This window comes from Podarcis filfolensis (assembly GCF_964270895.1).
Source record: "Podarcis filfolensis genome assembly, chromosome: 6".
NCBI lineage: Eukaryota > Metazoa > Chordata > Lepidosauria > Squamata > Lacertidae > Podarcis > Podarcis filfolensis.
Window position 1 is genome coordinate 77,154,485 of NC_139609.1, and position 14,248 is coordinate 77,168,732.

The following is a 14,248-nucleotide window of genomic DNA, read 5'->3' on the forward strand; positions in this document are numbered from 1 at the left end:
CAAGGAAGGAGAGCCCACAACCTCCCTAGAGAATCGGTTCCACTGTCAAACAGTTCTTACTGTCAGAAAGTTCTTCCTGATGTTCAATCAGAATCTCCTTTGTTGTAACTTGAAGCCATTGGTTCTAGTCTTACCTTCAGGAGCAGAAGGAAACAGTCTTGCTCCATCTTCCATGTGATGCCCTTGAGATATTTGAAGATGGCTATCAAATCTCCTCTCAGTCTCCTCTAACCCAGGCTTTTTTTCTTTAATAATTTTTATTGGTTTTACAAATACAAAGTACAAATAAACACTCTATACAGTAAAAACATATCTGTATAGAGAGATTCTCCGAATCGCAAGACTTCCCCTCATTCCCTCCATGGGGTCTCATTTTAAGGATCTTCAACTGCATATTTGTGCGTACTCCAATTTTTATATCAAACCATATTGTCCATAGTATTTTTTTACACCACAAGTTAGTCAAAATCCTGTTCTTGTTTCCATCTACTTACAATGGTCTCCTAGGTAACTTATAAATTTCCCCATTCTTTTATAAAGTTTTTATCCTCTTGGTTTCTGAGTTTTCCAGTCAGCTTTGCCATCTCCGCATAGTCCATCAGCTTGGTTTTCCATTCTTCTCAGGTAGGGACCTCTAATCCAGGCTTAACATATCCACCTCCCTCAACGGTTTCTCATAAGGCTTGGTTTCCAGACCCTTGATCATCCCTTCTTGGTTGCAGTAACCTGGTTATGAAGTTCTCTCCCCATGGAGGAGAATGCTTATATTGCTGTCATTTAGGCATGAAATGAACACACCCAGAGGGAGCACTGCTGTTTCTGAAAGGTTTACCTGCTTCCAGTTTTATTCAGTGTTTTATCTTGAAGTTTACTTCATTGTTGTATATCCGGGTCATCCACCCTGGGGGTATTTTATATTTAGTGGTCAAATGTAACATACTGTACCTGACCAAGTTCGACCCTAGTTCTTAAGGAAGGCCTTGATGCAAATCAAGCATGAGCGCTGGAAGCAGGAAACCGCCTATTTTGGGACATTGGGACCAAGGAACAGGAGGGTAGTGATGGTGCAACAAGGAGGAGACACAGTGTAAGTGGAGCTCCTGTTTGGAAGTATATTTCTCATCACTGCTTTGTGCTGTAAGCATAGTTTGTTTTATTGCTTCTCCCCGCTGCCTCCCCTGCTCACGCAGCCAGCAAAGTGAGAGGCCAGAAGTAAAAGTAATGGCTGCTATAAGAAGATGAAAATGTGTTATTGATCCAGAAACCTGGGACCCATTATCTCCAAGTGTAAATTTCACCCAGATATCTTTGTCTAGTTTTTCCTTTTTATGAGCTACCACCTTCCTTGCTGGTAGGATGAAGTTCTTATTCCCTAACTTAGTTTTCTCCCCCAACATTTTCACGCTCTCTGCTCCCCCACTCATTCACACACACACAGCATCTTTGGTTGCTCCACATTTCTAGCTGGGTTGCACTTGGATCAGCTGCCCCCCCTCTCTCTCTATTTTGACAGTTTCATTTTGAGTCTGACTGTCACTATGCTGTTGTCCCAGCCTGTCTGTCAATTGTGTCCCTGCCTATAAATAACCGGCTCTGACAGATCTTGTTCTGCTCATGTCACATGACTCTGGGTTAGTCCTCCTCGCTGCTTCTTCTGCTTGGCGATGGCAAGAGGGACTTCCATTCCCCCACCTGACACGCCTGAGCGAAAAACACGCGTCCCTGACGTTGACGGATGGACTCGTCATCTTTTGACAGCGACACATGGGTCATTCAGTGTAAGCAGCAGTTCCAGCTGTAGTCAGCCGGTCGGTTGTGATCCTTCCCTGTGCCGTAGAGCAAATACTAAGCAGCATAATCCATTTCTTCGGCTCCATTTTGAAGACATAAGAAGGGTGTGCTGGAGGAGAATTGCCAACATATAAAGGCCTTTGACGAGCGGATTTGAGTTCTCAAAGATCCTGCCTGAGGATTGAGAGGGGAGGACTCTTGCCCTTCACAAGAGATGCCCACAGGAAACATTTTAAGGCTGCCCACCCTGTGGCCACCCTTCAACCTTGACCACATTTGTACCATATTTTTAAAGCACTATGATGCCACTTTAAACAGTCATGGCTCTCCCTAAAGAATTCTGGGAGCTGTAGTTTAAGGGAGCTGCCTTCCCCCCCCCAACTCCCCAGAGCTGATGGGGGGGGGAGAGCAGGGGGTAAGCCCTGCTATGCTAGAGGGAACCAGTGGAACTGCTTAGTTGAATGAGCAGCCCCCCCCTGTCCATCCCTGAAATATCTTTTGCTATCCAAGAGGGTAGGTTTGCTAACTGACAAGGCTTCAGTCATGCCTATAATCATGTCTCTAAAAAGGAGAACTTCATCTGATACATTTCTGCAAGTTAAAGACTGTTGACATTGATGTTTTGGTGTTTTATTATTATTAGGCGGGATCAATCAGATACATCCTGGCAGCACAATGATTTACACTTGCACAATGGAGCTTCCATGCCCTCTTCAAGTTTGCCAAACCAATTGTGGTGGGAGGAGTGGGGTAAGTTCTGTTGCGCAAGTGTCAATCCTTGCACTGTTAGGATTCATTAGCTGGATATAATTATTATTTATTAATTCATGTACCGCTTAATTGCCAAGGTGGCTTCTAAGCAGTTTACAAGTATAAAAAACCCATTATAAAAATATTAACACACATAATTGAAAGGTGTGTGTGTGTGTGTGTGTGTGTGTGTGTGAGAGAGAGAGAGAGAGAGAGAGAGAGAGAGAGAGAGAGAGAGAGAGAAGTATGGCAGTCCCAGTTTGACTCAGAAACTGGAAATGCTCCATTTTGACCCCTTCTCTGAGATTTGGCACTGGATATTGCCCCTCTCTGTTATGCCAACATAGTCATCCACTAGGATTGCCAAAACCAATTTGGAAAAAGGAGGAGCTTTGGTAAAATGCAGCTTCTACTGTCACAAGCGTTTCAGCAACTGGGGATTTTTTATTATTATTTGCCCATCTACCCTTCTATAAAATTGCATAGACCCAATCCTGCTTGAAGCCCCTCACACCAGCAACCTCCTTGATCTTCCCTGTGGCTGAGTTGGCACCACACGCAGACACGTCTTCTGGCATTGCGTGAGCCTCCCCCTCCCCTTTTCAAGTCCCTGCTCTGCACTCTGCGAAAGGGAGGAGAGTGACAGATATTTATTTGCCATCAGGAAATCAATCTCCTCCCTGCCAAACATTGCAGACACCAGATGGGTGTTTGTCTCGGGTGAATGCAAACCAGGGACTTGCCCAACATATGGCTGGCAGTGGTGCCAATCTGGAGTCCAGCACCGTCTACATCTTGAGAGGCAGGCCGGCAGCACCAGGCAGATTCTTGATGGCTCCATGTTTTGCCCTTCAGAGAAGCTGCGCTGGGAGTTGGAGAAACACCAAGGGCAGCGAAGGCTGCCTGACCCTTGAGGCTCAATTTGCATTAGTCACAGGAGGGGTGGTGGTCAGCAGAGCATCTTGATTCTTATTCTGAGAGCTGTTAAGAAGCATATTGATCCAGGAAGGCGCCTGGACCCTAGATAAACAGATATTAAGCTGGTGACACTGGGGAGCAAGGGTGTTTATGTGTTTTTAGCACCTCCTTCCAAGGCTTCAATCCTTCATAAAGTAAGAGAGCCATGAATTTCACCAGTCAATAATAGCTTCAGCACACTCCTGGGAGTGACTCTCAGAAGTAAGGCATACTGAGTTCAGTAGGGTTTAAGGTAAAGGGTAAAGGGACCCCTGACTGTTAGGTCCAGTCGTGGCCGACTCTGGGGTTGCGGCACTCATCTCGCTTTATTGGCCGAGGGAGCCAGCGTCCGGGTCATGTGGCCAGCATGACTAAGCTGCTTCTGGCAGACCAGAGCAGCGCACGGAAGTGCTGTTTACTTTCCCGCCAGAGTGGTACCTATTTATCTACTTTGACGTGCTTTCAAACTGCTAGGTTGGCAGGAGCTGGGACCGAGCAATGGGAGCTCACCCCGTTGCAGGGATTCGAACCACTGACCTTCTGATCGGCAAGCCCTAGGCTCTGTGGTTTAGACCGTAGTGCCACTGGTGTTTACACCCAGGTAAATGGGTGTAGGATTATTCTGCAAAATGAGGCGTTCTACAAACAGTTCGAATGGCAGCAAAAGTCACCTGCTTGCAATTTAGTTGGTCTCTCTGCAGTACAAATGGCTCTCCCACCCTACCCCATTATGAATTGAGAGGGTGGGGAAAATGAGAACATATTATTTTAATATAATGATTCTGAGCTGCACAAGTGTACAAGAAAAAACAAACCTGTAACAAGCTATTTCAAATGTTGCAGCTGTGAAATATTAAGAGGTTGCAAATTGGATACAGTGCGAGCACACCTAACTGTGTCTGCATTGCAAGCTCTTTAAGTGTCATATTATTAGTATTTTAACGAGTATTTATTAAAGTTATTGGTTGCTTTTTTTGCCATAGCAGCTTAAAGCACCTTGCAATGTTTTAAGGCAACAACCACATATGTATGTTAAAGCCAGCTTTAAAAAGCAATCTTAAAGACAATTCTGGGTTTTTTAAAAGCAAAATTAAAACATCTCACCCATGGAAAAAGACCATAGATCATTAAAAGCCAAAGGCCTGATGGAAAAAAAGTTGTTTTTTGGCACACAAAGATATATAATGATGGCACCAGGTGAGCTTCTCTGGGGTGAGTATTCTACAAGCAGGAAGTCACAACTGCAAAGGCCAGTTCTCATGGAAGGGGCACACAAAGGAGGGCCTCAGATGATGATCGCAGAAGTATTGGCTGTGGCATGTTGTTGTTGTTTAGTCGTTTAGTCATGTCCGACTCTTCGTGACCCCATGGACCAGAGCATGCCAGGCATTCCTGTCTTCCACTGCCTCCCACAGTTTGGTCAGACTCATGTTTGTATCTTTGAGAACACTGTCCAACCATCTCGTCCTCTGTCGTCCCCTTCTCCTTGTGCCCACCATCTTTCCCAACATCAGGGTCTTTTCCAGGGAGTCTTCTCTTCTCATGAGGTGGCCAAAGTATTGGAGCCTCAGCTTCAAGGCTGTGGCATAGGCATCAATATAATGTCGCTGTGTTGCACACTGCTCTGAAAATCATCCAAGAAAGATGTTGGTTGGTTGGTTTAATGGTACTAGAGATAGCCCAAGCTCTGCATTCCCAGGGTCTGTGTTTCACTCAACATTAATGCAGGGCAGGTGCGTAGGGACAAAACAGTGGGAGGGGTACTAAACCCTTCTTAGTTTGCATTTCTTGGTACAGAAAGTATTGATCTGATGTGTAGAGATCTTTCCTATTCTAATTAATTCAAGAGGGTTCTGGAAGCTTCTCTGTGTGAAAGAAACAAGCAGAAGGTTCATGGTGTTTGGGTTATTCCTTCAGAGAAGATGAGTACAGCTGGTTTAAACTGGTTCTCTTATCTCTTCTGTCAAGGTCATGCTGACTATAATAATAGGCCAGAAGGAGCCTGGGTTTTCCTTTTCTTTCTTTCTTTCTTTCTTTCTTTCTTTCTTTCTTTCTTTTTCTTCCTTTCTTTCTTTCTTTCTTTCTTTCTTTCTTTCTTTCTTTCTTTCTTCCTTCCTTCCTTCCTTCCTTCCTTCCTTCCTTCCTTCCTTCCTTCCTTGATTTTGTATTGAATTTTAAATTGGTTATTCATATACACATTCCATTCACTCTTTAACATATATCGTACACATATAAAAACCAAACAATAACAACATTTCTACACAAGTGATTTCCCACCACCTCAGTGCGGCTTCTTCTGTTTTCTTTCTCTTTTCAACTGTGTTGTTTTTCCTTATTGTCTTTCTAATACATAATATATCTTATCTATTTGATCTTTACTTTGCAAAATTTAGTTGAAACATATCAAGGGTTTTATTTGAGAACAATGTTTTCCTAGATGATCTTTTACACATTCTCTTTTCCCAGATAATCTTTTACACATTACTTTCTCTTTCTATCTCTTTTCCTTCTGTATATAGTGTTAAGGTTTAGTTTTATTATAAGTTATTGTAATATTAAGTGAAGTCTGCTGCAACTGGATTTCTTACGGACAGTGCCAATCCTGAATGTATTAGATTTGTGACCATTATGCTCATTTGCCTTCAGTAGCAGTAAAGCTCTGCTGGATGAAATACAATTGCCTCTGGTCTATTTTTTGAGAATCCTGCAACGTGTTTAGGTTTTAATTCAGCTAACTATACGTTGGAATCTACTCTGGATCAATATTGAGTAGAATTCCATGACAACCCTTCCCGTCCACTGATTCTTCTGCTCCAATGCCCTCCCAGGCAGATGCTGGACTGCAGCTGTCTCCCATTATCACTGAGCACTGGGTGTGCTGCCTGGGGCTAATGGTGGGTGGAGTCCACAGTTCCCCCACCCCTCCCTTAGCAAGTGCAGAATTAGAAGACTATTGATTGAGGCAACTTGTAGTTCCACCCTAAGTAGGTTCGTGACACTTGCTATCTGAGTTCCCACATGATACAAAGAGGGATATCCCTGTCTTAAGAGGGGGGAAGGAGCCAACCAGCTCCTCAGGGAGCAGAAAAGCCAAGAAGGTCCCCATGACCTTCCTTCCCTCTAAGAATCTCTTTATTCTCAGTTGTACGCTGTTGCTGCCCATTCCCACAATCTTTTCTATTCTCCTTTTCAGCACAGCTACAGAGAAGTGGGAATCCTACTCCTGTACTTGGCCGTTGGGGTGTCCGTGTTCTCCGGAGTGGCCTACACAGCTGAAAAGGAAGAAGATGTTGGCTTTGATACCATCCCCGCCTGCTGGTGGTGGGGGACAGTGAGCATGACCACCGTCGGCTACGGAGATGTTGTGCCAGTGACGGTGGCCGGCAAGCTGGCGGCTTCCGGCTGCATTCTGGGCGGGATTTTGGTCGTGGCGTTGCCCATCACCATCATCTTCAACAAGTTCTCCCACTTCTACCGCCAGCAGAAGGCCCTCGAGGCCGCTGTGCGGAACAGTGATAAGAAGGAACCGGAGGACTCTGAGAATTACCCGAGCCAAGAGTCAGAGTTTTGCAGCGAGGCCTACCAGAGAGACGATGACTTTACCAGAAACATACTTCCAGTCCATTGAGACGGACAGGGAATCAGGGACTTCAATTCTGCCATCAGGCTTCCAGGCAAGGAGCTCGTGCGATGGTCGCAGGAGCAAATATCTCTGCCATCTTGGGCCTATTAGTTATCAGTGACCTGTTGCAGAATCACTTGCCTGCTGAGCCAGTGCAGGTACCAACTCACCTTATGCATCTGGATTTCCAGTATTTTGCCCAAGACGCTATACACTGTGACTGACTCGATCCTCTACCCACCAAGGAACCGTTGGAGCCAAATGGCCAAACTGCTATGCTTCTTGATGCAGTCCATATCTCATCCCTCCAGAGCAGCAAAAGAGGGTAGCTTTACCATTATCAGCACTATTTAAGGCCCTTGCAGGGGTGTGTGAGTAGGGAAAATGCTATTAGCAACCCTCAGGTATAACCGACAGGCAGGGGAGCAAGGCATCCTGGCTGGATTGGAAATGCAAGACTAGAATCCTAGCAGATAATAGGCAAATGGCGCAACCATTTTTAAAGGCTCTTTTTCTCATTTTAGGCATTCAGCAGCCATCCAAGTAACAACCACCATGTCCTTAGTTCAGATACAACCAAATGCTCTCCACTGTCCGTCAAGTTGTCAATACACAACATTATTTCCCCCCCCCCCCCAATTTCTGTGCTCTGGAGACCGGATTATGATTCTGCTTCAGCTGTTGCCAAAGAGACCAGATAACAGTTGCAAAGTCTATCCTGAGTTTCTGTGACAAAGTGTTGTTTGTGGCTTATGAGATTTATAGAAGAAAGAACCTCATGGCTCCCTTGATAAATATCTGTCGAACAGAGACAGTGGAGACTTATCAGTGGATGCAGAAGAATTAAATAGATTTGAAGCTGATGAAGGAAAACAGGACAGGGTGGTGTGAGAGAATTGTGATACCTTGATGTGCTGAATAAGGGTTGGAGTACATCACAGGGTGGGTGGGGCTGCTACTTAGTGCTGCATGGCCAATTCTCCACCCCAACCCTTAATGTTTTCAAATGAAATGGATGCTTTTTCTACAACTATGCATGGTATACTGTTGAGAAATTGGAGAGGGAACTACCCACTCCCCTTGCCTTCTCAGCACTGGTGCCCAAAGCCCAATGAAATTGAAAGATTAGATTAAAAAAAAAAGATACTAAAGCAAATGTCTGATACAATTCAACTGTCACAAAATAATAGTGTCAGCCGTTGGAGTAGTAGATGGCTTTAAATTAGGCCTCATCTGCACTGTACACTTAAAGCAGCCCTGGCTTCCCCCAAGGAATTCTGGGAGCTGTAGTTAAGGGTGCTGAGAACTATTAGGAGGCTCATGTTTCCCTTAGAGAGCTGCAATTCCCATAGTGCTTTAACAATCAATCCCTCTTCACATGGAACTCTTGAGAATTGTAGCTTAGTGAAAGGAATAGGGGCCTTCTTACAACTCTCAGCACGCTTAACAAACTACAGCTCCCAGAATTCCTTGAGGGGAAGCCATGACAGTTTGCAGGGGTATCACAGCCCTCTGAATGTGTGGTGTAAATGTGGCTGCTGATACTGCTGTGTAGACATGGCTGGAATAGGCACAGGTTATCTTAAAGGGGTTTTTGTTTTAGCTGCAGATGTGTTTACCTCATTTCTGATGATGGTTTCTCTCCCAGTACTTTGCTCATATTGGGAATCCCTCGCCTCAGTGGAGGAGGAGGTGGAAGAAAGCTTTCAGCTAGGCTCCATACACTCATGACAGGACAGCCATAGCACCCATGCAAATATAGCTGCAAAAAATATGGCCCATAGCAAGGGGATAGCAGTGGGTTTTCTTCTCATTGGTCACAAGGTGTTATATAACTTCACCTGACACATGATTATAAGGCTCAGACAGCAGCAGTAACATAATACTGTCATTGGGGCCAACGAAAATGTCACAAGATAATGAGCAAGCTTCCAAGAACGCAGAACTCTCCTTTGAGGCGAAGGTTAAGCAAGAAAGCACAGGGTGGGAAAATGCCACACTTTACCATTTGTAACAATCTGAAAATGGACTATGGACTAGAGGAGGCATTGGGTAGGTTCAATTAGCCTGGCCTGAGCTAGTTGCAAACAACAAATGAATCTCTGGGTTCACCAAAGGCTACGAGAAGGAAGAAGCAATGACTAGCTTTCGCTTTTGAAAATATCAATGGCAGCAGTTACTCTGGTCTGTTTCTAAAGCTAATCAGAACAGAAGCATCTCTTACAAGGTAGACTTAACACTTACAAGAGCTCTGCCAAAGATAACTCTGGCATGGCAAGCCCCCAAGTTGTTTTAGGATCCACTTGTGGACACGGACATTTGTTTTGTTTTTGTCTTTCGTAGTTGTGTGTCTGAGAAAAGTTAAACAAGATCTTAAGGGAGGAGGACCCTTTTCCAGGATGGAATCCAGCAGGGGAACCTGAGGAAAACTGGGGGGTTCTGATTAGCACTGCAAACCTTGAACCACTAGAGAATTCCTGTTGGTTTCAATTGGGGTTAATTCACAGTGGGCGGTGTGAGGATTGTGGTCCAATAACCTGATCCTTTACACTTGCTGCACCCAGAATGCACGGCAGCAGCTAACACGTTTTTCCTCTGGACGCTACAGGGCCAATGATAGATTACACAGGTACCAATGCTTGGGCAAATTAGCAAGCCAGTTCAGTTTTGCAAGCCAGTCTTTTGGCACGCAAGTTCCATTTTGGTCCAATTGCTTTGTACCTTGTATGTCTCAAGCTTGCTGTGGTGTCTCTTGTTCTCTGTGTTCTACTGCTCAATGCGCTACCATTGGTCTCTGTTCAAAGAAAAATGGAGAATTATTAGGGGCCCACAAGTGTTTTTCCTAGTGGATTCAAATTAATTTAGCGGAGTTTCCCTTCAGCAGCGAGCTTTGCACCGAGCATGTGGGAATTCTTCTGCTGGCGTGGGCATGTGATGATAATGAAATGTCACTATTATGGGATGAGCAGGCTGCGGAGCTCAGGGCCTACTCCAGGCGGCAAAAACCACAGCCTTCCACGAACACCCCAGGGGATGCTGATGCAACGCAACCAGAAAGCCTGTGAATGGCAAATAGCGCGGCTCCCTGTGTGCTAGGCAGCTGGAGGAACTTTCTTCCAGTGTTCCTGCCTGCCTGCCAGCTGCTCTCTTAATCCCTGAGGTCTCTTTCTAAAGTAGGCAAAGGGAACAGGAAGCTTGCTGACAACAGAGTCGAGCCATTGTTCCATCTAGCCATTGTTCACATTGACTAGCAAGCAGAGCCCCAGGATTTCAGGCTTTCTCCCAGCCCTCTGTGGAGATGGCTGGGGATAGAACCTGGACCTTCTGCATGCCAAGCAGGTGTTCTGCCCAAGAGCGACAGTGCTTCCCTAAAGGGTTGCAGCCAGGAAATAAATATGCTGATGCCCCCAGAAGAAGAAGAAACTGCATCTGCCAAAATGTATCCCCCCCTGAAAAATGAAGGGGCACCGTTATTCCTTGTCAGTCTTATTATACCCCCCGGGGCTATTTGGGGAACATGGGGGGGATATAAATTGAATTATTATTAACAATAAACCCCAAACTCCCTTCTGGGTTTTTCTGAATGACTCCCGAGGGGAATACACATGCAGTGCGTTTATAAATATGTAAGCGAGTCTTTGCACACTTTTTTTTCGAAACGCCAGAATTACGGCTCTTTTTGATAAATAAAGAATGCTTAATGAACATGCCAGAATTCCCTGGCTCAGTGGAACAGGCCGTGTTTTTTGTGGGCAAATTGCCTTGCCACCTCCTGTTCAGACTGGGACAGAGTCCTTTCTGAAACCTCGCGTAGCTGCTGCCAGTCAGTGAGAGCATACTGAGCTAGGTGGAACAATGATCTGATGAGGAATATGTTTAAAAGTAACATTAAGTAAAGCATGCCGTGTATAACATGCACATTCAGAGACATATCACACATGACATAGACCTTTAACCCCTCCTATGCATATAAAACCTAAGCATATAAAACCTACTCATTAAGCTGGCAGCACTTCATAAAACATGTATAAGTACATTCATTCTTAGATGCTTCTCATTTGAATAAAGCTATTTTTCCCTGTCTTCCAAAAAAAAATCAGCTTAACACTACCGGATCTCATTTTAATTAAAGCAGTTTGTTTGTTTTCTGACACAGAGGGGTGTGCATTACATTGGGTTCTCCCCCCCACCCCAGTTATTTGCTAATATCATTTTAGCACCCTCTAGAAGATTACAAGCCAAATTCCTATTTACTTTCCTGACACAGTCTCTCGGGCTGTTTAAGATGCCACTTTGTGAAGCGTAAGACAAAGAATGCCTGCTGTGTTGCCTTCCATTATTTATACTCTCTCTCTACCCCACACAACCTCTGGTTGTTACATCACCACAAGATGTGGCGAGAGGAAAAAACCTACCGACCCAACACACCCTTATTGAGCATTTCTCTTACTGGTAGTCTCACATGTTACATAGGTCTAGTCCTTAAAATATAAGTATTTGGAAATATGCAATACAATACAGCTGGAATTGGGTCTGATTCCTGTCGACTGTAGACTTGCTGAGGAAGCTAGGTTCCCTGCCACGTATGTGAAATGGCTCTTATGCTAAGGTTACCAGATTTTTTTCAATGAATCTGGGAACACTTTCCAACTTCAGTGGATTTTGTATGGGGACTGATGTGTAAATCCGGGGACTGTCCCCGAGAAACAGGGACATCTAGTAACCTTACCTTATGCAAATTGTAAAAAGAATGGAAAATGGAGAAACTAGTTCTCAAAAGTGCCAACGCTTAATATATATATTTTTTAATTTGTTTTTTTATTGAAATATTTTCATGGATAACAAAGGTACATACAATATCTCTGTTTTCAATTCATAGAGTCCTTTCTACAGGACGATTGCATTCAATGTGAGAGGCTGCTGTCATAGGCATTGCAAGGGGGCAGGCGCGGGAGAGAGATAAAAATAGTGTTTTTATTGCATTTCCCTAAAAATTCCTTCAGGACAGCTCGCAAGAACAATACATATACAATAGCAACAGCAACAACATCATCGTAACACAAAAACTGCAACACAAATATCGATACCAAAATCAGCATTGGACATATCTTAACTTAAAAGCATAAAAATGTGAACCCAGGGAAGGTGTGTTTCATTAAAACAGCATTTGGTGTCTATTGAAAGCCAATTTTCCCAGGTGCCTGTTCCAGATTATGGGCACCACCACCAGAAAGACCCTGTCTCTTACACCAGAGGTAGGCAACATGCTGCTCTTCAGATGCTGTGGACTACAGCAAGATCGCTTGAACTATCCCAAACTAGCACAGTGTTCTTCAACCTTGGGTCCCTGGCTGTTGCTGGACTACAACCCCCATCATCCTCAGCCAGTTTAGTCAATAGTCAAGGATGATGGGTGTTGTAGTCCATCAACATCTGGGAACCTGAGGCCGAAGGTCATTACTTATGTCAGCATATGAGGTTTTTTGAAGTTACTGTATGCTTTATATATAATGGCATTGGTAGATCTTTCATGCCTAAACTGTAGACATGTCCTCCTGTTATTAAACAAAGCAGGAGTTTGATCAGGGTTCTGTAGTGTAGTCCAATCATGGTGGGTGTGAGGAAAGAGTGGGGAAACACCTCTTCATTTTCTCTCTCTGGAGAAGTCCATAGTGCTTTGTTTGCCTCAGGCTTCTGCCTTTCATTTGCTCAGCCTCAGTAAGGAAGACAGCCAACTTCTTAAAGCACCTTCGGCTGAGAGATAAAAGCCCCACCCCCACCCCCGTTTATTACATCTGGCTTGAGCACCTCCACGAGCCTGGCTGAATTATATCCATATTAACACAACTCGCCAGAGCCTTGGGCTGTTTTTGTCTGGAATGGCTCGGGAATGGTTTTCAGTGCCCGTTTGTAATGCTGGCTCATTTGGTACATTCTTCTTAGAAATCCCTTCCTCTATCGGGGCCAATTCAGACATCCTCCAAATGGCTTCAGAGAAGCAATTGATGTGAGCGTGCTATGTATCCCCCCCTCCCCAGTGCATTTCTGGTGTACAGCATCTTGAGAGAAAGCAGGCACCAATAGTAGAAGGCTTGCGTAGTCCCTGCTCAGTGATTCCGAAGCAGGCAATTTAGTGGACGCCTTTTGTAATTGCCCAATTAACATAGTCGTAATGCATCTAATAACAAAGCTTGTCCACTCTCGGTTCACTATTAACTTGGGTACCACTTCGTACTTGTATATCTTCCCTCCAAGAACCCATAATAACTTTGGGAAATGGCTGGTTTGACTTCACGTTTAAGAGGCCCTGGAGCCACTATTAACTTTAAAAATGGAAGATCCATCATCACTGATTTCCCACTTCATGTCTAGTTGTGTGCTCAGTGCCCTGGCTTGGAGAGCTATGCTGCTTGACCTCAATATAACTAGAACTCTCTCCAGTGCCGATTGCTTTGTAATCAAACTTCTTCTGCCACAATCACTTGCCTTTCAGCATCAAAAAGTAAACAGCCATGAACTCAACTTACGATAACTAAGGAAGTTTCTGTTGTCCCGATTCAGCAGCAGAGCTCTGTAGTAGTAGAAGTGATTCTGCTTATCCGTCTCCTCCTCCAACAGCACAAAAGCAGTCCTTTGAAACAGGCACTTGCCTCGTTGCCTATAGCAATTAAAAATGGTCTCCAGGCAACCAGCCAAGAGATGCTTTGGTAAATGGGAAAGGGTTGGTTTATTGTCTTTTTCTCTACTTCTGCTGAAGTGCTACAAATGAAACTAGGCAGCAACACTTTTTTATGGGGTAGTAACTGTTGTGAAATCACTTGCAAGGCTGAACAAAGAAAGAAAAGGTTGGATGTGGAAAGACAATGCAGGGGACTGTGACAATATTGATCATTGTAGAGGAGGAAGCCTGTCCCCTCCAAGCGAAAGGTACACCACTTCTTGCTTTTCCTTTTAGCTCCCGAAGCAAATGCTTATATATGCATTGGGGTAAAGTAAGTTGCCTCTGGACAGCAAAGATGGCATGCTCTTTGTCATTAGTTTGCACCTGTAGGCAATCCTGGAAGCTTTCCTTCCCTAAACCAGTGATGAGGAATTTTTGGCCCTCCACATGTTGATGGACTACAACTC

At 44.5% G+C, this 14,248-nt stretch overlaps 1 protein-coding gene across 5 annotated transcripts in view; it reads left to right on the top strand.

Annotated features, from left to right (window-relative positions):
* The window catches only part of KCNS1 (potassium voltage-gated channel modifier subfamily S member 1), a 71,541-nt gene that overhangs the window by 30,033 nt on the left and 27,260 nt on the right, over positions 1-14,248 (top strand). For 3 of the 5 annotated variants that reach the window (XM_083618871.1, XM_083618869.1, XM_083618870.1), the window contains one exon: positions 6,692-8,271. In XM_083618871.1, coding sequence (XP_083474997.1) covers positions 6,692-7,126 — 435 coding nt within the window. In that variant the 3' untranslated portion in view covers positions 7,127-8,271. Of the gene's footprint in view, positions 1-6,691; positions 8,272-14,248 lie in introns of those variants that run through there. The other 2 variants (XR_014549187.1, XR_014549188.1) reach the window with 1 other exon arrangement.